Raw genomic sequence first — 27,464 nt, 5'->3', positions numbered from 1 at the left:
TTAGGTATGAAACTAATGATCAGAAAGAGACCAGTAAGTCTGTCACACACACAATTACGGCCAGTCTGACACTCCACTTCCTCGCCAATCAACTATTATCCACCCACCCTGCCCAATAGCCATGTAATCTCTTAGTAGAACCACAGAAATCTAACTGGAAGTCAATAAGAGTCAAGGAACAAATTTAATTTCAGGCAAGTGAAATGGCAAGCCATGTTACAAGAATTTTAAATACTCTGAAATGATCACATTCTCTCATTTGGTCTTTGGTATGAAAAAGATTTATACTTTTATGACATCTTTCATGCCCTTTCAGGACATTCTAAAGTGCTTTACAACCTGTGACATTTTTCTGAAGTGTCAGCATTGTAGTAATGCCACTCAGTTGCTTCCACGATAGCAAAGAGATAATGGACAGATAATCACTATTAAATGATAATGGAGGCATGTATGTATTTGCCATCAGGGATAACTCTCTTAATATTTAAAATTGCTCTTCCTTTTATTTACAAATTCATCTGATTATACAGTACTGTACAAAAGTCTTAGGCACCCTAGCTATAGATACGTTTAAGAATTTTGCATAGTACAGTATCTTAAACAGAGGCCATCATTGCCCTACCTGAAATACCTCACCATTTCCAGTTTTGTGCTCAGGTTTCCAGAATGGAAGAAAAACAATGATTTGAATCTACTCACCATAATTTGGTTGTTTTTTTTCATTTGCAGCAAGAACATATTAGGACTCTGGCTGGCATAATCATGATGGAAGACAGGGTAAGTACTGTCAACCATTATCCAAATATGCCAACTTTTATCCAAATCTACATCATCTCCTGCAGAAAAAATACAAATTACTTGAAGAAATTTAGCAGCTCAGACAGCATCCGTGGAGGCAAGAGAATGGTAGATGTTTTGGATTGAGACCCTGAATCAGAGCTCCAGATGACAACATCTGCAGTCTTTTGTGCCTCTGTGTTACCTCATTTCCTTCCTACTGATAGTTCCCCATCCTGGCTATTACGCTGGTAAATCTACATTTAACAGGGTTCCCCACACTGCATAAAGCACTCTAATTATCCTAAGTAATGTCCTGTGTGCAAAACGTATGTTAACCAAACCTACAATTCTGTTGGTCTGTACTAAACCTATACTCAGAATTAAGCTGTACAGAAAAAATGAATTGTTGGAGGAATTCAGTGGGTTGAGCAGCATCTGAAAGGGGAAAGGTTACTTGGGTGGAGACTCTGCATCAGGACTCTCAATAAGATCTGATGTAGGTTCCTTGACCCTAAACAAACACAATTCCTTCTCTTTGAACCACACCCCCCCCATACTACTGCTCCCTCCACCTTCCACTGGATGCTGCTCAACCCACTGAGCTCTTCCTGCAGTGCCTTGCTCCAGATTCCTGCATCTGCAGGCTATTGCGTCCCCACTGTAGAGAAAAGGCCCATTATATCCATCAGCTCTTTGTAAATCCTATTTAACTTGACAATTGTCCACAGGCCTGTAATGTTTCGGTTCTTCGTCATCATGCTGGAAGCCAAGGTAAACAGGATAAACCATTATCCAAATATGCCAACTTTACCTCAACTCCTGCACAAAAAAATAAATTACTTGGGATGAATTCAGCAGGTCAGGCAGTATCTGTAAAGGAAGTCCAACTCTTGTTCGGATTTAAACATTGAATCTGCTTCCATTGCACCCTCAAGTGCTGCATTTCAAATTACATCAACTTGCTGGATTTAACTTTAAACAAAACCTCAGACTGGCTTAGCAATCACCAGCGTTTTTGGGAATTAGAACATAAAACAGCATAGTATAGAAACATAGAAAATCTACAGCACAATACAGGCCCTTTGGCCCACAAAGCTATGCTAAACGTGTCCTTACCTTAGAAATTACCTAGGGTTACCCATAGCCCTCTATTTTTCTAAGCTCCATGTACCTGTCCAGGAGTCTCTTAAAAGACCATATCGCATCCGCAACCACCACCGTTGCCGGCAGCCCATTCCACACACTCACCACTCTCTGTGTAAAATACTTACCCCTGACATCTCCTCTGTACCTGTTTCCAAGCACCTTAAAACTGTGCCCTCTTGTGGCAGCCATTTCAGCCCTGGGAAAAAGCCTCTGACTATCCACACGATCAATACTTCTCATCAGCTTACACACTTCCATCAGGACACCTCTCATTCTCCATCGCTCCAAGGAGAAAAGGCCAAGTTCACTCAACCTATTCTCATAAGGCATGCTCCCCAATCCAGGCAACATCCTTGTAAATGTACTGGCACTTAGGCCCAGAATATTGTGCCAACTTTTTAACCTACTCCAAGATCAATCTAAAGCTTCCCTCCCACATAACCCTCCATTTTTCTTTCATCAATATAGTCTCTTAAATGTCTACAACGTATCTGCCTCTACCACCACTCGGCAGTGCATTCCATGCACCCGCCATCCTCTTTGTAAAAAAAAACTTACCTTTGACATACCTTTGACCTGTACTTTTCATGATTTTTATTAACGACCTGGATGTGGGGGTAGAAGGGTGGGTTGGCAAGTTTGCAGACGACACAAAGGTTGGTGGTGTTGTGGATAGTGTAGGGGATTGTCAAAGATTGCAGAGAGACATTGATAGGTTGCAGAAGTGGGCTGGGAAGTGGCAGATGCAGTTCAACCCGAAGAAGTGTGAGGTGGTACACTTTGGAAGGACAAATTCCAAGGCAGAGTACAAAGTAAATGGCAGGATACTTGGTAGTGTCGAGGAGCAGAGGGATCTGGAGGTACATGTCCACAGACCCCTGGAAGTTGCCTCACAGGTAGATAAGGTAGTTAAGAAAGCTTATGGGGTGTTAGCTTTCATAAGTCGAGGGATAGAGTTTAAGAGTCGTGGGGTAATGATGCAGCTCTATAAAACTCTGGTTAGGCCACACTTGGAGTACTGTGTCCAGTTCTGGTCGCCTCACTATAGGAAGGAAGTGGAAGCATTGGAAAGGGTACAGAGGAGATTTACCAGGTTGCCGCCTGATTCAGAGAGTATGCATTATGATCAGAGATTAAGGGAGCTAGGGCTTTACTCTTTGGGGAGAAGGAGGATGAGAGGAGACATGATAGAGGTATGCAAGATATTAAGAGGAATAGATAGAGTGGATAGCCAGTGCCTCTTCCCCAGGGCACCACTGCTCAACACAAGGGGACATGGCTTTAAGGTAAGGGGTGGGAAGTTCAAGGGGGATATTAGAGGAAGGTTTTTTACTCAGAGAGTGGTTGGTGCATGGAATGCACTGCCTGAGTCAGTGGTAGAGGCGGATACACTAGTGAAATTTAAGAGACTATTGGACAGGTATATGGAGGAATTTAAGGTGGGGGGTTATGTGGGAGGCAGGGTTTGAGGGTCAGCACAATAATGTGGGCCAAAGGGCCTATACTGTGCTGTACTATTCTATGTTCTATACCCCTGTACTTTCCAATAATCACCTTAAAATTATGGCCTCTTGTATTAGCCATTTCCACCCCAGGAAAAAGGTGTTAGCTCTCCACTCTATCTATACCTTTATTCATCTTATACAACTCTTATCAAGTCATCTCTCATCCTCCTTCACTCCAAAGAGAAAAGTCCTAAATCACTCAACCTATTCTCACTGGGCATGATTTCTCATCCAGGCAGCATCCTAGTAAGTCTCGTCTGCATCCTATCTAAAGCTTCTAAATCCTTCCTTTAATGAGGCAACCAAAACCAAACACAATACTCCAAATGTGGATGAACGAGAGTTTTATAGAGCTGAAATCAGATGGGGGGGGGCGGTTTTAAAATATTTCAGTACGCGTGGGCAAAAATCCCTCTACTCTGTATGATTTCTCAGTTGACTTTCTGACTACAAACACAAAATGAAGGAGCTGTGAGACAAAGTCGTCATTCAAATGAGATGACCAAATACTGCCTGTTTCTCTGAGGCTGTGAAACCCTGCAGGAACTCTATAACCTGCATAAACTACAAAGGTCATATTCAAAACCAAAACTGGACAAACCAACTTCCACTGTACAGTCAACACAGTTAGAAAATACCATGGCTGAGATAAACGATTTCTCTAGAATATGAAGCATATTCGTGAAACAATTTAAATACAGCCTTCACAACTGTTCCCAAGGGAAGAAACTCTTTCAAATACTGTCAAATATCTTCTCCTGAAATTGCTGCAATACTTCAGTCCTATTTGTTATATTTTCTGTGACAGGCAGTGATCAAGAAGGCCTTAATAGAGTATTTCTTTTAGAAATCTTTTCTGATACGTGATAGAGCTCAGAGCTGTAGGCGTCTAATGAGGTATCTCTTTAATCATGGCACACTTGTTAAAAACATCTGGGACCTTGGGGATCAGCTGACTGCAGCTTATCATCAGAAAGCTGGAGCATTAACTGTGAACACACAGGGATGTAATCTGGTTAAATATTTATCCTCCTGCTTTGGCACTTGCTGGCAGCTGGTAACTGGTTCACATGATCAACAAGATTCACAGGCCATTGGTCAAGCCATGTTCAGAGTACTGTGAACAGTTTTAGGTCCCATATCTAAGGAATGATATGCTGGCATTGGAATGGTCCCAGAGGAGGTTCGCGAAAAAGAGGTTAATGTATGAGGAGTGTTTGAATGCCCTGGACCTGTACTCGCTGTAGTTTAGAAAAGTAAGGAGGGATCTCATTTAAGCCTACCAAGTATTGAAAGTACTAGAATAGTGGGAAAATGAAAGGGGAATGGGGTCGAGAGAGAAAATAAATCAGCCATGATCAAACGGCAGAGCAGACTCAATAAACTGAATGGCGTAATTTGGCAACACACATCAAAGTTGCTAGTGAACGCAGCAGGCCAGGCAGCATCTATAGGAAGAGGTACAGTCGACGTTTCGGGTCGAGACCCTTCGTCAGGACTAACTGAAAGAAGAGCTAGTAAGAGATTTTAAAGTGGGAGGGGGAGATCCAAAATGATAGGAGAAGACAGGAGGGGGAGGGATGGAGCCAAGACCTGGACAGGTGATTGGCAAAAGGGATATGAGAGGATCATGAGACAGGAGGCCCAGGGAGAAAGAAAAGGCGGCGGGGGGACCCAGAGGATGGGCAAGGGGTATAGTGAGAGGATACCCCTTGCCCATCCTCTGGGCTTCCCCCCCTCCCCGTTCCTTTCTCCCTAGGCCTCCTGTCCCATGATCCTCTCATATCCCTTTTGCCAATCACCTGTCCAGCTCTTGGCTCCATCCCTCCCCCTCCTGTCCTCTCCTATCATTTTGGATCTCCCCTCCCCCTCCCACTTTCAAATCTCTTACTAGCTCTTCTTTCAGTTAGTCCTGACGGTGGGTCTCGGCCCGAAACGTCGACTGTACCTCTTCCTAGAGATGCTGCCTGGCCTGCTGCATTCACCAGCAACTTTGATGTGTATTGCTTGAATTTCCAGCATCTGCAGATTTCCTCGTGTGGCGTAATTCTGCTCCTATTTGTAGAAGAGAATTCGGAGGGGGAGGGGGGAGGTGGGGAAGAGAGAATAAAAAAAATGAGATCAATGTAGAATTAGTGTAAAGTGAGTGGCTGATACAGACTTGGCTGGCCAAAGTGCCTCTTTCTGTGCTATATCTCTCTAGGACAATCCAGTGCTTCAATTCATTTTCTATAAATGATAAGAGTTTTCTCTCCACACTTTACTTTAATTCATGCTTTATTAACAAGTTGCATATGGTGTTAAAATATTTTAAAATTATCTACTTTAATTTCTGCATGATTTGAACAATTTTCCCTTCAGTAAATGTCGGAGACATTCAAAAACAACAAGAAAGGGCTTGACACACCAGTGAGGCCAGCAGCAAGTGGTGGGAGCTAACATGGGCATCTCTATAAGGGAACACGAAGCATGGGACAATCTGAGCTCAAACAACATGAGAAATGAATGCACACTGGCAAATTCTCAGAGTCTGTTAGCAAACAGTTGCTTAGAAACTTCAGCTCCTACTTTGAAGGAGGCAATGATTACAATTTGAGGACATGTTTCAGTAACTTGGGGAGGGGAGGGAGGGACTGATGAACGGATAGCACTCGGTTGTAAATCCTGCAATGAAATGTCTTGCTCTTTCTTCTTGACTGCAAACCAGAAGAAACAATCTACACTTTCAAGGACTGCAGAACTCATGTTCTCAGTATTATTTATTTTTATTTGCACAAGTTGTCTTCTTTGGCACATTTGTTGTTTGTCAGTCTTTATGCATTGTTTTTCATCAATTCTATTGTATTTCTTTATTCTCTTGTAAATACCTGCCGGACAATGAAACTCAAGGTAGTATATGTACATATATGTACTTTGATTATAAATTTACTTTGACTTTCCTTTTGAGTTCCTCCTACCTGACTCGTTGAGTATTCGTAATGTTTTCAGTGCATTTGTATTGCTTCAGGATTAGGGGCATTGGGTACTTCTAAGAAACGTTTAGATAGGCACATCACGAATGTGAGAAAAATGGAAGGATATGGACCTTGTGTGTCGGCAGAAGAGATCAGTTGTCCATTTGATGACTAATTGAATTGGTTCAGCACAATATTGTGGGCTGAAGGGCCAGCTCCTATGCTGTACTATTCTATGTTCTAGGTTTTATTAAGATTACAACAAAAATAATGTACTACTAAAGTGAAGCAAGTCACACGAATTGCCTATAGCACCATCTACAAAAAATATAAAACTGAGGGACAGAGAATTTATCACACAAATAAAAGTAAACTTCTGTCAATGTGAGTAGAAACTGAAAAGGCTTTCAGGAGCCAGTTAAGAAAAACAAAACGATTAGAAGAGATTAAAGTGATTCTTAAAAAGAAGCCTGATGAGGCTACGAAGATGAGAGAGGAAACAGCAGATACTTAATAATGACTTTGCTTCAGTGTTTACAGAGACTAAAGGAAGACTTCAAAAGCTTGTGTATGAGAAAATAAAGTAGGAGGCAATAGATACATGCATTAAGAAGGAAATGGTTCTTAATGGAATGTGCAGTGCCAGGTAGAACACGATTACTGTGATCAGTAAAGAGAGGGAAAAAGAACCTTCTATTGTGATAGTGCCCTCAGGACACCCAAATGCTTTTCTGTGAATAATACACCTTTTGAAGCAATAAAGGCAGTTCCAGGTTACATGAGGATTCCATTCCTGAGAGACGTCCATAAGCCAAGTTCTCTGTACATCAGGAACATCTGTCTTTTTACTTAGAGATACAGCACTGTAACAGACCCTTCCAGTGCAACGAGCCTATGATACCCAATTATACCCATGTGACCAATTATCCTACTAATCTATCAGTCTTTGGAATGTGGGAGGAAACCGGAGCACCCGGGGGAAATTCACATGGTCATGGAGAGAATGTATCAAAGCCTTACACAAACTGCTATACGAGCCATAGTTTTCTATAGTAACCCATATCGTATTGCTCGACATATACTTACTATAATTCTTCCATTTTCATTGAATAATCAATGAAACACTACCTATAATTAAACAGAATATATACTGTATCCAGTCATTATGGATCCCACAGAAGATTTTATTTCTACTACGTTGCAAAATGGTTTGAGAGAACTTATGTAAAGGTAGATTTCCATAACCCAGGGAGACCCTGGATTATAGCTGTAATGTCGCATGCACAGAAAACAATTTACACACCATCGCTTGCACACAGCAACTAAAAGTGACCAGGTAAGTGTTCTGTTCATGATGGTTGGTTGCATGACAGCACTGGTAAGGATATGACAGAGAATTCACTCTTTTCTTCAGAATACATATAATTCTCTTGTGGAGTATTGTCGTCAGCCAGTTGAGATGATGGAAATTAATTTCAACATCTTATATCAAAATGGCACCCTAACAATTCACCCATCTATTGGTATGAAATATGAGTGTAGAGGATTGATGTATATTTGATGTAGATTAGAGATGCCTGTTGTCAGAATCTGAATCAGGTTTACTATCACTGACATATGTTGTGACATTTCTTCTTTTTCAGCAGCAGTACAATACAAAAAAGTAGGAAATTTAAGTTTTTCAAAGTGGACTTTGGCTGACAAGATGATGTCTTCTCCACCACAAGAGCATGGAATGCTTTACCACAGTGATTTCTGATTATTTCTAAAAGCAAAACAACACTAGGATGGAGACCCAAGTAGGTTTGTGCCACTGATGTTCAACCACCTTTTACAACAGACTGATATGCATGGAAGCTGATCCTAAAATGGCTATAACTGCCCACTGACATATCGCAAAGAATACTCACCCCGGGAGCAACTGAGTAGGTGCCTTCTGGAGGGAATGCACATGGCGGTGCTGTATTGACAGGACTGCTGGGCGGTGGTGTGACTATTAAACCAGTAGTGCTAATGTGGACCTGTTAACGAAGAGAGAATGTTTTATATGGCATGGCAGCAAGTACAATAAGCAAGTGCATCGCCAACAAATCACAACTTGGAGTAACTCTCCTCTCAGCAATACATACGCAGCAAGGTTTGACTAACAAATTAGCTTTGACCATGTACCACCCTGACTTGGAAATCCTGCCCTCCAGCCGAGTGAGAGGACTTCATCAGAAGGACTGGCTCACTACCTTGGGATGGATGATTAACGCTGATCTTGCTGACAATGCTCAGAACCCAAAATTTAATCTAGAACATAATACAGGTTATCACCCAGACCCACTTTCTCCATGGAAATATGATAAACTAAAATGGTTATGAAGCATGCTGCAAAACCAACTGAAGGGAAGAGTATTTAAAAGGGTTACAGAAGATTCTTGGAAGGCAAAGTGACAGTCCTGGAGTTGGAGTATTGACTGTGTGTGGGTGGGTGGGAGGGAGAAAGGGATTGGTTATCTTCACCTGGAAGTCTGTTGGAGCTGTCTACCGTTTCCTTTACATCAGTGAGACACGACGTAGACTGGAAGACCACTTTGCCAAGCACCTTCGTTTTGTCCTCATCAAGCAGGATTTTCTGGTGGCCAACAATTTAAAAGCCATTCTATTCTGACAAATCAGTCCATGGACTCCCCTACTGCCATGGTGAGACCACTCTCAGGTTGGAGGAGCAACACCTCATATCCCATCTGTGTAGCCTCCTACCTGATGGCATGAACATCAATTTCTCTAACTTCTTGTAACTTTCTCCTTCTTCCTTTCCTCTTTTTCTATTCCCCAATCTGGCTCCCCTCTTCCCTTCTCTGCATCTGCTTATGACCTCCCTTTTTCCCTTGATCCACTCTCCTCTCCTATCAAATTCATTCTTCTTCAGCCATTTATCTTCTCCACATCACCTCCCAGCTTCTCACTTCATCTCCTCTCACCCATCCTCCTGGCTTCACCTATCATCTTCGACCTTGTACTTCTTCTCCCACCACCTTCCTAATCTGGCTTCCTCCCCCTTCCTTTCGGGTCCTGATAAAGGGTCACAGCCCAAAATGGCGACTGTTTACTCCTCTCCATAGATATTGCCTGACCTGCTGAGTTCCTTCAGCAGTCTGTGTTGTTTTGCTTCTTGTTGTGTTCTGTTTTGTTATATTCTGTGTTGTTCTCCAAACATTGTGAGCATGCTATGTTGGCACCGGAATGTATGTCAACAATTGCAGGTTGCCCCCAGCACATCCTTGGTTTGCTTGTTGTTAATGCAAATGATGCATTTCATTGTATGTTTTGATGTACATGTGATAAGTAAATCTGAATCTGAATCAGAATCTGAGACATGGTCAAATGTGAGGGCAAATTTGGAAAAGATTACATTGATTAAAATGTGAGTCATAGATGGCAATGCAGAGGATTAAATGGACAAGCAAAAATCAGACATATAAATGATATGCTCAGGTGGGGATTCTTGAGAAAGCACAAAACTATTTGAAAGTGGGGACCTATCAATCATTTCTGGAACATCAAGTCGGTGGACATTACAAAGTTGGCTGAATAGCTCTTTCTGCAATAAAGTGAGATGCAGCTTTAAAAATCATTTTATCCCTCCCACATCTTGTGGTTTCTCCTTAATGCACCAGACAGCTGACTAAAGCAGAATATTGACTTTCCAATCCATCAATATTATTTTCTAGTTGTAATGTCAGGTACTATTTAGGTCAGCAGCAAGCCTGGAATGTTTAAACTTGGAGCTGGAGATCTCATTAATAAGTCTAATGACCTCAGCAGCAATCTCCCTTAGCAGAATTCCAGCTTCTGTATTTTGGTATCCTCTCACATGTGTTGGAGGTGATGCATTTCATCAGTGTGAAGTGACTCGCAGCTCTATCTTTTACAAGAAGGCTGAAGTCATCTAGGCTAATTCAAATAGGGGCATCAATGGCATTTCCTGCCTTTCCCTGATTTTCTTTGGGCACGGTAGTACGATGGGTCATTTCAGATGGAAGTGAATGAAGAATTGACATGACATTAGGCAGAGATCAGTAAAAATGACAGATATAGAAACATAGAAAACCTACAGCACAATACAGGCCCTTCAGCCCATAAAGCCGTGCCGAACATGTCTTTACCTTAGAAATTACCTAGGGTTACCCACAGCCCTCTATTCTTCTAAACTCCATGTACCTGTCCAGAAGTCTCTTAAAAGACCCTATTGTATCTGCCTCTACCACCGTCGCCAGCAGCCCATTCCACACACTCACTACTCTCTGCATAAAAAACTTACCCCTGACACCTCCTCTGTACCTACTTCCAAGCACCTTAAAACTGTGGCCTCTCATGCTAGCCATTCCAGTCCTGGGAAAAAGCCTCTGACTATCCACACGATCAAGCAGATGCAGGCCTATTTGTCCACTTGCAGGTCAATGTGACTAGGCAAACTAATATTACAGCATGGACTAGATGGGTCGAAGAACCTGTTTCTATGCTATAGTGTTCGATGACTCTATTTCTTTCCCTAAAAGACAGTAAAAGACCAGATGGAATTTCTGACAATCCAGCAGTTTCAATCCAGCATAATCATTATGAACATCTGCTTTTTATTCCAGAGTATAGAGAACTGTAAATTTCCAGTTATCATGGTGTGATTTGAATCTATGTAAGCATTAATCTGTTTCTACTGGTCCAGCAATATAACATAATGGTTACATTCTTTTCTTTATTCACTTTTGCTTCCCTACAACTGGAAAAGCTGGGCTTGCTTTACTGACCGCTGGGGCAATGATTACAGAATCCTCTAACTGTAATATGTAACAGCTTTGAGGGACATTATTTCCTTTCCTGGACAGCCCAACTATATTACAATTGATATGTGGCTAGAACATTGCAATATAAACATACCTATTTCCTGATAAGTGGAACAAAAACTACATTCTATTTTCTTAGTGTTTTTATAACCAGGATAAATCTTTGGGGGAGAAGGATTTAGCATGAAATTTCCTGAATTGAGGAACTTAAAAAAATATTTCCTTGAAAGATCAGTGACATCTCAAAATTAAAAATTCAGTTTCATAAAGCCTTTATGAACCTAAAACTGGGTTGAAACAATAAATATTGAAAATGTTTTCAGAACTAACCCACATTAGGCATAGTTATCTGGACTACCTCAAAACTTGTTGGAAATGAAATTATCTTCATTAATTAAATTTTTACTTAATATCAAAATTGGTTTGGAAATTTATAATGCAAAATATGAGTTTTATTATGAATAAAAATATATACATTTTGTGTTGTTTATAATAAATCACATAAAAATAGCATTTTGTGGAAAAAACAAGATTTTTTAAAAACTTAGCTGAGCAATAATTTCTTAATTAAAATTTGAAACCAAAAACATCAAAGTTAACAGGAAGGAGAAGGGAACAGAAGCTTTTGTTGATGGAGATGGGAGGAAGTTCACAGGAGAGCTAATACCAGCAATGAGCTGTTGGGCTGAATGGTCCTTTTTGTGCCATCATCTCCCCCTGAAAGATTTCAAACCACTTCCCACATCTTGATCCACTGTACGTTTCACGTGGACTAATCAAAGTTAAAATGATCATCCAACCAAACTCTGTATCACCACTGAACCATATTGGATCAATTGTGAGAATGTTGCAAGTGTACACACAGCCAATTGATCGTATGGTGAATCGATTGTGCCTCCTGCACACAGAAGGCTCTCACTTTTCACGTGGGTTTACAAGTGCACGGGTTTTCGTCTTGGTGGGCTCAGTTCATCGCTCCTACCTTGAAATTTTCCTAGCGTGTACCATACCTAACGTAACTCAGTAAAAACACTTAATCCTACTACTCTGTTGTGGTTCTTGCTCCGTGCATAAGTAATAACCGCCACAAACTTTTAAGTTAATACATAACCCAAACATCTTCAGACACAGCTTTATGCTGATCTACATGACGTTCTGAAAATATTTAACTTCAGGAGTGCCACCCTTCAAAGCAGCTTCCATCGACAACAGGTCAATAGTGGGTGCCATTTCATTGGCTCTTCACTCTTAACTCTGGAATATCTGGACAACGAAGATGCATACATCAGGATGTTCTTTATTGACTACAGCTCAATATTCAATACTATCATCCCCTCAAAACTAGTAAATAACCTTCAAGTTCTAGACCTCAATACCTCCTTGATTTCCTCACTTGCAGACCCCAGTTGGTTTGGATTGGCAACATCTCCACCACAATCTCCATCAGCACAGATGCACTTCAAGGCTGTATGCTTAACCCCTTTGCATTACATATTTCCTTTATACTTATGACTGTGAGGCAAAGCTCAGCTTCAATGCCATATGTAAGTTTACTGACAACACCACTGTCATTGCCCAAATCAAAGGTGGTGATGAATCAGCACATAGGAGGGAGAGTGAAAATCTGGCTGAGTGGTGCCACACCAACAACCTCTCGCTCAATCTCTGCAAGGCCAAGATGATGATCATTAACTTCAGGAGGAGGAATCCGGAGATCCGTGAGCCAGTCCTCATCGGAGGTCAGAAGTGCAGAGGGTTAGCAACTTTAAATTCCTCAGTGTTATCATTTCAGAGGATCTGTTCTGGATCCAGCATGCAAGTGTCATAATGAAGAAAACATGGCAGCAACTCTACTGTCTTATAATTTTGTGAAGACTCAGCACATCATCTAAAATTTTGACAAACTTTCAATAGATGAGTGGGGGGGAGAGTATCTTAACTGGTAGGTAAACACCAATGCCCATGAACAGGATACAGACCAGTCCATCACAAGTAAAGCCCTCCCCATCATTGATTACAATGTTGCAGGAAAGCATATCCATCAGCAAGTACTCCCATCACCCAAGCCATGCTCTCTTCTTGCTGCTGCAACAGGAAGCTTGTACAGGAGCCACACGACCCACAACACCAAGTTCAGGACCGGTTAATACCTCTCAACCATCTGGCTCTTGAACCAGAGGGAATAACTTCACTTGCACCATCACTCAATGGTTCCCATGGTCTATGGACTCACTTTCAAGGACTCTTCATCTCATGCTCTCAATATTTATTGTTTATTTATTTATTGTTGTTATTATTTTTTCTTTCATTTTGTACTTGCTCAGTGGTTGTTTGTCCATCCTGTTGGGTGAGGCCTTGCTTTGATTCTTTTGTGCTTCTTGCATTTACTGTGATTGCCCACAAGAAAGTGAATCTCAGGGTTGTGAATTGTGACATATATGCACTTTAATGATAACATTTTTTGAACTTTGAAATGCAACCAGGTCACATAAATGGAGTCACCTCTAAATCACAAACCATTATGTCATGCTTCCTTATTCATCTTGTCTTCACTGACGTGCAGTAATTTTCTACCCATATTACCATAAGAGTGCCATCAATATCGGAAGATGGAGAGCAGACCATTTGTTCTTCAGAGTAATGAGGCACGACCAATAAAAGCAGCACTGCAGTTACTGAACACGCCAAGAATGCCCAAAGCATTGCTCAGGTCCCTACCACCCATCCCACAACCTCTTTGACCCCAATAAAACAACATTTGTGCGGATCCCTGCAGTGTCTGGTGACCCTGTGATCTCTGTCTTGGAGGCTGATGCCAGAACATTTTTCAGAGGGCGAACCCTCGCAAGGCATCAGGCTCTGACTGTGTACCTGGTAGGGCACTGAAAACTTGTGCCAACCAACTGACAAGAGTGTTGAAGGACACCTTCGATCTCTCACTGCTGCAGCTGGAGATTTTCAGCGATTTCCTCGTGTGAGCTGGAGATTTTCGCCGGCTTCAAAAGGGCGACAATCATACCAGTGCCCAAGAAGAGCAGGGTGAGCTGCCTCAGTGAATATTGACCAGTTGCATTCACATATAATGTGATGAAGTGCTTTGACAGGTTGGTCATGGCCAGAATCAACTTCCTGCCTAAGCAAGAACATGGACACCAGCGATTTTCCAATTGCCACAATAGGTCTACAGTGGATGCAATCTCACTGGTTCTCTACTCGGCCTTGGATCACCTGACAATAGCAGTATCTACATCAGGCTACTGTTTATTGATTACAGCTCAGTGTTCAACACCATCAGACCCTCAGTGCTAATAAACAAGCTACAAATCCTGGCCCTCTGTACCTCCCTCCTCAACTGGACCCTTGCCTTCCTCACTGGGAGACCATAGTCTGTGCACAGCAGAAATAACATCAGCTCCTTGCTTACAATCAACACTGGCACACCTCAAGGATACATACTCCGCCCACTGCTCGACTCTCTCTACACCCACGGCTCTGTCGCTAGGCACAGCTCAAACAGCATCAATAAATTTTCCAAAAACACTTCTGACTTACATGGTGCTATCAAAGATGTGTATCAGCTTACTGGTAAATCATAAGGCAAGAGAATCGACTAAAAACATTATTTATAACATCTTTCATGTAGCAAGTTGTGATGAACTATCACCGCAGACAGTGCTGGCAGCTGGCGCAGTGGCATCAGCGCTGGACTTCGGAGCAAAGGCTCCCGGGTTCGAATCCAAGTCGGGCCACCCCCCACGCAAGCTTTCCATCCGTGCCGGGTTGAGTGTCGAGCTAGCCACTCGGCCTCGTAAAAAACAAGGGTCGAGTCAGGAACGTCCATATCGTGACCCGGTTAATCTGAAAGGAGACCAATCCTGACACTACGCGCCAGACAAGAATGGCTGACTGTCTGGTGCGACACCTTGGGAAGGTGGGAACGACCGCAGACAGTGAGGAGGCAGGAAGAGGTGAAGCTGACCTGGGGGATGAGCCGTGCTGGGGCATTGCGAAGCGCAACATTCACAGACACAGTTCATATTGCTGCTGGAGATGAAGAGAGCAATTTGGAGAGAGGTCAATATGGAAGAGTTTTGATGCCTGTCCACCTAACTCGAGTGCAAGGCTGTATCGCTCCAAGAGCTGAGCTGATCTGGTGAGATCAAGAATGGCTCCGGGCAGGGCAGCCCAGGTATATCGGGGTGCCAGGATCCAGGTCCTAGAATGTGGCACCTTTCGGTGCCTGGACAATTTAAACAGATAGACCAGAAGCTCGAGTGTCGGGTAAGGAGGGGAGGGCTGGGCTGATTTCGCCCGCTCTCCTGCATGTGTCCTTTCTCCAAGGCGCCAAGGCTGTTAACTAAGCCGCTGTTGTGCAATTCTGCCCCGCTGGTGTGAAAACTGGTGACCGAAGCTTGGCTTAGGTCTACTCCAGCTGCTCCAGGAGTGGATCTGGGACTTGGTCTGGTTCGGGATGGTGTTGGTTTGCTTCTATAGTTTGCACGGTGTTTTTTTCTCTCTTTCTCTGCGCAGCGGTTTTTTGGCCCTTTTAAATTTGGTTTATTTAAGTTGTTGCCTGTAAGTAGACAAATTTCAAGGTGTATAATTTATACATTCTTTGATAATAAATGTGCTTTGAATCTTTGAATCCTTATTGCTGGCAGAATTTCAGATGGTGACAAGGAAGATTACAGGAGTGAGGTCAACCAGCTGGTTGAGTAGTTTGAAACAATAATCTTGTCTTGCTCTCAATGTCAGCAAGTCCAAGGAATTAAATGCAGACTTCAGGAAGGGGAAATTGAGTGAAAACACACCATTCCTCATCAAGTGATCAGTGGTGGAAAGGGTGAGCAGTTTCAATTTTTGTGGTGTCAACATCTCTGAGGATCTATCCTGGGCTCAATATATTGATGTAATTGAAGGCACATAGCAGCCATATTTCATTAGGAGTTTGCGGAGACTCGGTATGCCACCAAAGACTCTCACAAATTACCATGGAGAACATTCTAACTGGTTACATCACCATCTAGTCTTACTGCACAGGATCAGAGAAAGCTGTAGAAAGTTGTAAACTCAGCTAGCTCCATCATGGGGACTAGCCTCCCAGTATCAAGGACACCTTCAAAAGGCGATGCCTCAAAAAGGCGACGTCCATCATTACGGACCACCAACACCCAGGACATGCGCTCTTCTCATTGCTACCATCAGAGAGGAGGTAAAGGAAGACACATACTCAATGCTTTAGGAACAGCTCCTTCCCCACCATCAGATCAGATGGACAATGAAGCCATGCATACCACTTCACATTTTTTCCTTTCTTGCTCTCTTTTTGCACTACGTATTTAATTTCTATCTCTCTCTATCATGATTTATAGCCTTTTATTATGTACTGCAATGTACTGCTGCCACAAAACAACAAATTTCACAACATATGCCAGTGATATTAAACCTGATTCTGATTCTAAAGGATGTATAGGAGCATCAGGGATAAGACTGTCAGACTGGGTAACAGCTTTTTCCCCCAGGCTGTGAGACTAATGAATACCCTGCCCTCATTGTGGTCTTGTCACTAGGACAGCGAGCTGCCTACTGTACTGTTTACCTGTGCTGCGCAGTTCACATGCATTATTATATTTTATTATTTTATTTTGTGATCATACTGTTTATGTGCTGTGCACAATATATGTACTTTGGGTGCACAGTGGTCCAGAGGAACATTGTTTCATTTGGTTGTACATATGGACAGTCAGACGGCAATGAAGTTGAAGAAATATTTCAAACTGGAAGCTTCAGTTCAACAAAAAAATTCAATAATATATACATAAAATAGAACAATACTATTTATCTCTCCATCATGCTATTTCCCTTTTCCAAAATCATCAGCAGGGAGGGAAAATAAATTCAGCCCACTGTTTACATCAGCATTTGAGACACAGTGGAGCCAAGTGAATGCAAGTAATTCAAATTAATGATGAGCCTAAAATGTTAAGAGTCCAGCAAGGCATTGCAAACACTCAAGATTACACTGAGGAAGCACGATATAGTAGAAAAATATGACAAGACAAAAGAGTTTGTGACCTACTTTAAACAGTTATGTAATAAAATCATACAACTCCAATGGAAAGTATTCTATCTATGACGTCTTTGAAGGAAGTGCCAATTACTCACACGCAACCTACTCCTTAACCACAAACTTGCATCTGTAAAATTCCTGCTGTCAAGGAGCTATTAATTTAGCTTCCAGTCAAGGACTCCGATTCAGATTACTATTATTTTAAACATGAGATTCTGCAGATACTGGAAATCCAGAGTAATATACACAAAATGCTGGAGGAGCTCAGGAGGTCAGGCAGCATCTGTGGAGAGGAATAAAGAGCTGATATTTTGAACTGAGAAGGGTCTCGGCCCAAAATGGCAGATCTTTATTCCTCTCCGTAGACCAAGTGTCCCCAATCTGGGGGTTTACGGACCCCTTGCTTAATGGTATTGGTCCATGGCATTAAAAAAAGGTTGGGAACCCCTGGTATAGATGTTGCCTGACTTGCTGAGTTCCTCCAGCATTTTGTGTGTGACATTACTGTTTTACTCATTTCATCTATCAGGATTCCAGCAGTTCCATTCAGCTGCCTGCACTATACAGCAAGTTACCTGAGAAGGAGCACTGCAGGAGAGTCCGCCCAACTCACTGATGCGAGCTGCGGCGGTTGGATTACTGGAGCTTATCAGGACAGGAGGGCTGATCTCCATAGAGTGGCGGTTCTGAGATGACTGGGACGCCTTGTTGGACATGGTGAGCGAGGTGAACGAATGGCGCTTCTTGGTGTTCTTCTTTGTGGCGTCTGTGGGTTTCTGAGTAGAGTTGCTCTGGGTAGACCCTGAAGCATTGCTGCTCCCCTCACCTGAATCGCCGCCTCCAGATGGGGAGGCTGAGGGTTTGTCCAGCTGTATCAGCTGTTTGGCTGTTGAATTGAACTGGAAATACAAAAAAATACATTAAAAATCCCAAATCAGTGAAAAAAAGATCTTTATTTATTTATGTAGGCCTCCGTCAGTCTCGTGAGACCATGGATTTGCACCTTTGGGCAAGCCTGGGCAAGGTTGTATGGAAGACCGGATTTTTATCCTCTTCAGCCTGTCAGATGATTGCATTTGTTACTTTAATGGCCAGAAGATCCATTTTATTGAACTGGAAGGAGACCAATCCTCCTACTACATTTCAATGGTTTTCCCAAATTATATTATGTTTAAATTTAGAAAAAATCAGAAGTGACATTTTTGATCCTTCGGTTAAATTTGAAGAGACTTAGAAACCATTTATTCAACATTTTCATATGATGTAATTTGACCTTTCTGAATCCTTTTTATTAACTTAAAATATATGAATAGAGGAGCAGAGTTGACAACATTACTGAACGTGTTCAATTTCAGATAACGGTCTAGCCTTGTTTTGTTCCATTTGCTTTTTTTTGGGTTTAGTATTTAGTTTTTTTTTGTTTTTTGGGGGGGTTTTTCTTTGTATTTTTTTCTTCTTATTTCTTTTTTCTCTATGATTAATTATATCAAGAGTTTGGAAGTCTATTATACTTGTATTATTTGAAATCTTCTTTGTACATGCTTATCAACAATAAGATTATTCCAATCTCTCTGTATCAACATTGTTATTCTGTTTATAATTTTGGAAAATTAATAAAAAGATTTAAAAAGAAAGAAAGAAAGGAAGTCCGGCAGTTGCCCATGCTGCAAGTCTCCCCTCTCCACGCCACTGATGTTGTCCAAGGGAAGGGCATTAGGACCCATACAGCTTGGCACCGATGTCGTTGCAGAGCAATTAGGACAAATGCCTTGCTCAAGGATACACACGCAGCCTCAGCCAAGGCTCAAACTAGCAACCTTCAGATCACGAGATGAACACCTTAACCACTTGGCCACGCACCAACACTTATTTACTTAAATACAAGAGATTCTGCAGATACTCCAAATCCAGAGCAACCCACACAAAATGCTAGAGGAGTTCAGCAAATCAGGCAGCATCTGTGGAAGGTGAGATCCGACGTAGACTGAGGGGCCACTTAATCAAGCTCTAACCTTCATCCACCACAAAAGGTGGGCTTCCCCACTGGTCACTCATTTTAACTCTACTTGCCATTCCTAATCCAACATGTCATTCCATAGCCTCCTCTATTTTCATACTCAGATTGGATGAGCAACACCTCATATTCCATCTGGGTAGCCTTCAGCCTTTGAAGCCATGCTGAACTTACAAGAAGGGGTCGAACCAGAAGAATTTTGGAACGCAACAAGACATGTATTGACAACAGCAAAAGAGAAACACATTCCAAAGTGACGCAAACACAAAGGCAATAGAATGGATCATAAATGAAACACTGTGTGCAGTAGAAAAGAGATTGGTGGAAGGTCAGAAAAGGACAACAAGTAAGGAATACAAGGAGCTGAAGTGTGAAGTACAATGACGCTGCAGGCTTGACAAAGAGGCATACCTACAGCGCATCTGCTCCAACATGGAAAATGAGGCCAACAAAGGCAACAGCAAGATAGTTTACGCTGCAGTAAAAGAACTTACCGGCACCTTCACACCAAGAATTGGTGCAATCAAAAATGACGAAGGAAAAATTCTGACAGAAGATGCAGACGTGAGGGAAAGGTGGCCGAGTACACCAAGAAACTCAACAAAAATCACGAGAATGAAAACCGTGACAAAGCCATTGACTGGACAACACTAGAACATGAACCAGAGCCACTACTCTCAGAAGCAGAAAGAGCAATCGAGAAGATTAAAAAGAATAAAGCACCTGGTCCAGACAACATACCAGCAGAACTACTGAAAGCAACAGGCACCTCAATGGCCCACATCTTGCACCGCATTGTCTGCGCCATCTGGAAGACTGGCAAATGGCCAACAGACTGGTGCAAATCCATCTACGTTCCAATTCCCAAGAAAGGAAACCTCCTGCAGTGCAGTAATTACAGAACAATCGCATTGATATCACACGCCAGCAAGGTTCTACTTATAATCATCCCTGAGAGACTAAAGAACTACGTAGATAGAGAAATTGCACTTGAACAGGCTGGCCTCAGGAGTGGCCGAGGTAGCAGGGACCAGCTCTTCAGCATGCGCCTAATAATGGAGAAAATGAGAGAGGTCAATAACCTCTTGTACATCTGCTTCATAGACTACTCAAAGGCGTTTGATTGTGTCCAATACACCAAACTGAGGACAACAATGATTCAACTAGGCGTGGCACCACACCTAGTGGCTCTTCTAGAAACACTGTATGCTATGCAATCCTCCAGCCTTCAGACCGCATCTGGTGAGACTGAATCATTCTGCAATGGGAAAGGAATCCGCCAAAACTGCATCCTTTCTCCACACCTTTTTAACATCTACACTGAGATGATCATGAGACTGGCAATTCCAGACAATACTAGCATTAAAATAGGAGGAAGAACCATCCCCCATCCCCCATCAGGAAGGTCTCAAAGCTCTACGCTTCTTTTTGGATTCCAGACCTAATCAGTTCCCCTCTACCACCACTCTGCTCCATCTAGCGGAATTAGTCCTTACTCTTAATAATTTCTCCTTTTGCTCCTCCCATTTCCTCCAAACTAAAGGTGTAGCTATGGGCACCCGTATGGGTCCTAGCTATGCCTGCCTTTTTGTTGGGTTTGTGGAACAATCTATGTTCCGTGCCTATTCTGGTATCTGTCCCCCACTTTTCCTTCGCTACATCGACGACTGCATTGGCGCTGCTTCCTGCACGCATGCAGAACTCGTTGACTTTATTAACTTTGCCTCCAACTTTCACCCTGCCCTCAAGTTTAGCTGGTCCATTTCCGACACCTCCCTCCCCTTTCTAGATCTTTCTGTCTCTGTCTCTGGAGACAGCTTATCCACTGATGTCTACTATAAGCCTACTGACTCTCACAGCTATCTGGACTATTCCTCTTCTCACCCTGTCTCTTGCAAAAATGCCATCCCCTTCTCGCAATTCCTCCGTCTCCGCCGCATCTGCTCTCAGGATGAGGCTTTTCATTCTAGGATGAGGGAGATGTCTTCATTTTTTAAAGAAAGGGGCTTCCCTTCCTCCACTATCAACTCTGCTCTTAAACGCATCTCCTCCATTTCACGTACATCTGCTCTCACTCCATCCTCCCACCACCCCACTAGGAATAGGGTTCCCCTGGTCCTCACCTACCACCCCACCAGCCTCCGGGTCCAACATATTATTCTCCGTAACTTCCGCCACCTCCAACGGGATCCCACCACTAAGCACATCCTTCCCTCCCCCCCTCTCTCTGCATTCCGCAGGGATCGCTCCCTACACAACTCCCTTGTCCATTCGTCCCCCCCATCCCTCCCCACTGATCTCCCTCCTGGCACTTATCCGTGTAAGCGAAACAAGTGCTACACATGCCCTTACACTTCCTCCCTTACCACCATTCAGGGCCCCAAACATTCCTCCAGGTGAGGCATCACTTCACCTGTGAGTCGACTGGGGTGATATACTGCGTCCGGTGCTCCCGATGTGGCCTTTTATATATTGGTGAGACCCGACGCAGACTGGGAGACTGCTTTGCTGAACATCTACGCTCTGTCCGCCAGAGAAAGCAGGATCTCCCAGTGGCCACACATTTTAATTCCACATCCCATTCCCATTCTGACATGTCTATCCACGGCCTCCTCTACTGTAAAGATGAAGCCACACTCAGGTTGGAGGAACAACACCTTATATTCCGTCTGGGTAGCCTCCAACCTGATGGCATGAACATTGACTTCTCTAACTTCCGCTAGGCCCCACCTCCCCCTCGTACCCCAGCTGTTACTCATTTTTATGCACACATTCTTTCTCTCACTCTCCATTTTCTCCCTCTGTCCCTCTGAATATACCTCTTGCCCATCCTCTGGGTCACCCCCCCCCGTCTTTCTTCCCGTACCTCCTGTCCCATGATCCTCTCGTATCCCCTTTTGCCTATCACCTGTCCAGCTCTCGGCTCTATCCCTCCCCCTCCTGTCTTCTCCTATCATTTTGCATCTCCCCCTCCCCCTCCAGCTTTCAAATCCCTTACTCACTCTTCCTTCAGTTAGTCCTGACGAAGGGTCTCGGCCTGAAACGTCGACTGCGCCTCTTCCTATAGATGCTGCTTGGCCTGCTGCGTTCACCAGCAACTTTGATGTGTGTTGCAGGAAGAACCATCAGTAACTTGAGATACGCAGATGACACAGCCCTGCTAGCCACAACAGAAGAAGACCTACAAGCACTACTCAATAATGCTGCAAAAGTCTCTGCTGAATTTGGATTGCTGATATATGACAAAAAGACCAAAGTTGTGGTGATAAGCAAAACAGCAATTCAAGCTGACATCTAGATCGGAAACGACAAGATCGAACGTGTACTCCTTTATATAACTCGGTGCAGAACTAAATGACACAAACGAATGCAGCAAGGAAATAATGCGAAGGCTAGCAATAGCATGCACAAGAACTACCAAACTCTGGAACATCTGGAAAGACAGATCTGTGAGCACTGACACCAAGATACGCCTCCTCAAGAGCCTCATCTGGCCAGTAACCCTATATGGCTGTGAAACATGGACCCTAAAAGCAGCTGATGAAAAGAAGTTGACAGCATTTGAGATGTGGATATACGGACGGATCCTCAGGGCATCATACATTGAAAGCAGATCCAACAATTTCATCCTAGAGAAGACTGGCACGAAACCAATACTTCTGGAAACCGTTATCCAAAGGAAACTTTGCTATTGTGGACACATCTCAAGAACTGATGACACACTGGAATGCACTGAAGGCAGAGTGGAAGGAAGCCACTCCCGAGGCAGACAGAGGACACCCTGGATTGACAATATCAAGAAGTGGACCAGCCTCACCGCCAGAGATGCAAGAGGTTTGACTGCCAACAGATCGCAGTGGAAGAAAGTGGTCGCCGAGGCTCTGGCAGAGTATGGCACATGATAATGATGATGATGAGCCTTCAACCTGATGGCATGAACACTGATTTACCTACCATCCAGTAAATTATACCCCTCCCCCTTCTGCCCTTTTCCAGTCCCCTTTCTGGCTCCCTCTTAACCCTTCTCTTCTCTTCACCTGCCCATTAGCTCCCTCTGGTTCCCCTCCTCCTTCCCTTTAACCCATGGTCTACGATTCCTCCTTCTTCAACCTTTTCCACCTATCAGCTCGTGGCTTCTCACTTCATACTTTCTCCTCCACCCACCCACCTTCCTCTCACCTGGTAGTTTGCCCCACCCCTCCCCCTTCTTATTGTGGCATCTGGCCCCTTACTTCCAATCCAGATAAGAGATGTCTGCCCAAAACTTTGACTGCGACCTGACCTGTTGAGTTCCTCCTGCAGTTAGTGTGTTTTGTTCTTTATGTACTTATACACTGTTGTTGTGAATAAATTATTCCATTTACACATGAAAGAAAACTGAAGAGAATAAGTCTAAAATTCTGATAATTTTAAAAAAAATCACCAGCAGGGCTGAGTGGCTCTGAAGTGAAGTGATGGGATTCAGTGCTCAGCTGTGACAGAGGGCTTGAATTTTAATGTTAAATGTTATCTGAATTAATTTGAAGTTTCCACGTTGATACTTATCAGTATGACTATAAACAGTTTGAACAAAGGCTGCTATTCACATATCTGCAGTTTTCCATACCGGAAATGATAATGGTACTTGATTAACTTTTTTTTTATGCTGTAGCACCGAACTTGCATTAAAAAACTTGAACTAACGTGCAAAGTAAGCTTTTAGTTGAGACACAACACACTGGTATTTGACAAGACTTGTAAAAACTTAATTCAAAAATATACATCTATAACTATCAAAACAGATGCAAAATATTTTATATCACCATACATTTCAAGTAAACATTTTCTTGAAAATAAACTTGTTAACCAATTAAAATAAACAGCTCTATTAAAAGGACAGGACAAAGGGCGTATCACCCATGTACACTACCTCATTACCTATTTCTCCTCTTCTTAACACTACTTATTTAATTTTATAAATATGGACATTTTTTATTATAATGTTTTAAATATTGCAACGTACTGCTGCTGCAAAACAAAATTTCACAACTTATGGCAGTGATATTAAACATGGCTCTGACTTTGAAGAGGTTTCTGATGACAGTGGCTCCATTTGATAAGGACGAACACATTAACAGAAACATCAATTGAGGTGGGGACAGATCAAAATGGTGGTGTGGGTGGGGGTGTAGGGGAGAGGAGGATGTGGAAAGCCATGAAACAAAGGGTATGGAAGAGGAAACGGTGACACAGATTGTACCTAAATGTGTTTGGAACAGAGGAAAAAAAGACAAAGGGTACATTAAGGTAGACAATTGGAACTGATTTTAAGCTTGTGATCCATTTCATCAAATTAAGTCAGGATTTAATTCCAGTAACATGATAATGGTGATGTTGGTTGAGAGAAATATTGACTCAGAAAACAACAGCATTCCCCTGCTCTCCTTCAAAACAAAGCTGTAAGGTTCTCTGCGTTCATCCATGAAAAAAGATGGAAGGTTTAAGGTCTGCCTAGAAAATGCCACTGTTTGTCAAGTGGATCATCTGCCAAGCTTTAGTTGCTCATTTCTGAAGTGGCCTTGGGCACACAAAACTTCGAACTCAGAACCATTCATACGCTGAAATCCAAAGCCAAATTTGATTCCTGACTCAGCTGCCTGTGACACCAACGATAAAGACTGTTGGAGGCTTGTAGAAGTGCAGGAGGACAATGGCAGAAAGATTAAATTAGACAAACAGAGAGATAAAGAAATAGTTAACCAACTTGTACTTGTTCACAAAATTCAAAGTAAACAACGTATATGTGATTGTAAACAACCCTGAGTTTTGTTTTCTTCTGGGCATACTCAGAAAATCCAAGAAACATAATAGAATCAATGAAAGACTGCACCCAACAGGACGGAGAAACAACCAGTGTGCAAATACTAAAGAGAAAAAGCTAAATAAGCAATAAATATTGAAAACATGAGATGAAGAGTCCTTGAAAGCTAATACAGTTCATCTCCACTGCTGAATAATTCATGTTCAGGGATGCATTTGGTTGAATACAGAAGCAGATACAGCAATGTTTCAATGAAGTGAATTTAACAAGCACTTGTCTTCCCTACTTTCACTGCCATTATGACTGTGGTCCCAGGCAGACAGGAATAACACAGATAAAATCACTTACTGACTGGTACAATGCACAGAAACAAGCTCATCTAAGCTGCCTCACATGATCTGAGTGAACCTCTGACTGAAGACTGCTCCTCCTGCTGTGATGTGACTGACACAAATGCTAAAACCAGATTCTGACTGCATTACAATAAAATTTTAATTTTTGTTTGGAGAGATATCACAGTAATAGGCCCTTCCAGCCCAATTACATCCATGTGACCAATTAACCTGCTAACCCATACGTCTTTCCTGATTAGTAAGGGCATCAAAGGTTATGGGGAGAAGGCAGGAAAATGGAGTTGAGAGTGATATTACATCAACATGACTGAATGGTGGAGGAGACTTGATGGACCTAACTCTGCTCCTGTGTCTTATGGTCTTTGCAATGTGGGAGGAAAGCAGAGCACCCAGAGGAAATTCAGGTGGTCACAGAGAGAACATACAGACCCCTTACAGACAGCTGCAAAACTGAACCCGGTTCATTGGCACTGTAATACCATTAATTGTGCTAACTGCGACAATACCATGCTGCTCTGGAAACACAAAATAGATTTTTCACCAGAAACCTTCTCCCCTATTAGTAACGATTAAATCCTTAGCCTTTTACAATTAAAAATTAATGGCATATTTACATACAGTTGCCCCACCTACGAAGACAACACTCACCTCAACGTATGAAATAGGGAATATTCCTATCTTGTCTCCCAACATTCCTTCAGCCCAGTTTTCATCAACTCTGCGTATCACTGTTAAGATATCATCCTGAAGAGAAGATAATATGAATTTACCAGGAGAGTCAGTGATACATTTTACAAAACTGATCACAAAGGTGTTTTTCACACAACACCCTGAGGCCACTCTGTGGTATTTTATAATTAAAGAATTCCACGGCTCAAGTAGAACACATGGTTGAGTATTTTCATTGCTACCCAGTGACAGACGCTACAGAACAGGTTAATGAAGCATAATTCCATTCAGACTCTGCCAAAATTAGGGTCCTTACCTTCGAGAACGGCAAGCAGTCTTTGTCTGCTTCTTTATCTTTCACTTCAAAGTCATAAAGTGCTTTGCACTGTGGTGGAGGCTGAGGTAAAGGTTTAATAATCTGAACAAAATTGGTGGGAAAAAATCCATGGACGCCATTGACTTCCCCATGATACCAATTCTCATCCACTTGTCTCCGGAGAATAATGATGTCTCCCTTGTTGAACTTGAGATCGCCGGGTTCTTTTCCTTCATAGTTGTATAATGCTTTGGCACATGGTAGTTGAGGTATACCCTGCAACACAAAAGACAAATCATCTTTAGGATTTGTTAAAAGAAAATGCTAAAACATTCTTGATGAGATGGTACAGTTGGTCAAAAGGAAATATATTTGGTTCAAGTATGGAATTCCAAAAGGTTGGGCACCATCAAGATTGAAGCCTAAGGAATAAACAAGCTGTAACAGGAATTCATAAGAGTGAACAACTGTTTCTTGATCTGACGAATGTTTACAAATGGTTTCCCCCAACAGTCAATATGGACTATACGCACTCATTGTCCACTGTATTAGGTACACCTGCTCACGAATGCAAACATCTAATCAGCCAAACATGTGGCAGCAACTCATTGCATAAAACCATGCAGACATGGTCAAGAGGTTCAGATGATGTTCAGACCAAACATTAGAATGGGGAAGAAATGTAATCTAAGTGACTTTGACTGGAATGATAGGTGGTGCCAAAGGGGGTGGTTTGAGGATCTCAGAATCTGCTGATCTCCTGAGACTTTCACATACAACAGAAGAATCTATGAAACACAAAAAAGCATCCCGTGAGTGGCAGTTCCGTGGGTGAGAACGCCAAGGCAACAGCAACTCAAAGAAAAACACAATTTCCAACAGTGGCGTGGAGGAGAGCATCTCTGAATGTACAACACGTCAAACCTTGAAAGTGGATGGGCTACAGCAGCAGAAGACCACAAACTCAATGGCCACTTTAATAGGTATAGGACGTGTTGTGGAGCAGCCACCTGGGCTGTAATGATTCA

At 42.6% G+C, this 27,464-nt stretch overlaps 1 protein-coding gene across 1 annotated transcript in view; it reads right to left on the bottom strand.

Moving 5' to 3' along the window:
• sh3rf1 (SH3 domain containing ring finger 1) overlaps positions 1–27,464 on the bottom strand; it is a 191,397-nt gene that overhangs the window by 31,230 nt on the left and 132,703 nt on the right. The window contains exons 3-6 of the mRNA XM_063049504.1: positions 26,437–26,712; positions 26,100–26,195; positions 17,860–18,183; positions 8,296–8,406 (exon numbers count right to left, since the gene is read on the bottom strand). Of these exons, the coding sequence (XP_062905574.1) occupies positions 8,296–8,406; positions 17,860–18,183; positions 26,100–26,195; positions 26,437–26,712 (807 nt within the window). The remainder of the gene's footprint in view (positions 1–8,295; positions 8,407–17,859; positions 18,184–26,099; positions 26,196–26,436; positions 26,713–27,464) is intronic.

This window comes from Mobula hypostoma, chromosome 5, assembly GCF_963921235.1.
Source record: "Mobula hypostoma chromosome 5, sMobHyp1.1, whole genome shotgun sequence".
In the NCBI taxonomy this organism is placed as follows: Eukaryota; Metazoa; Chordata; class Chondrichthyes; order Myliobatiformes; family Myliobatidae; genus Mobula; species Mobula hypostoma.
Note: the sequence above shows the minus strand (reverse complement) of the source record. Positions and strands in the feature narration are given on the sequence as shown.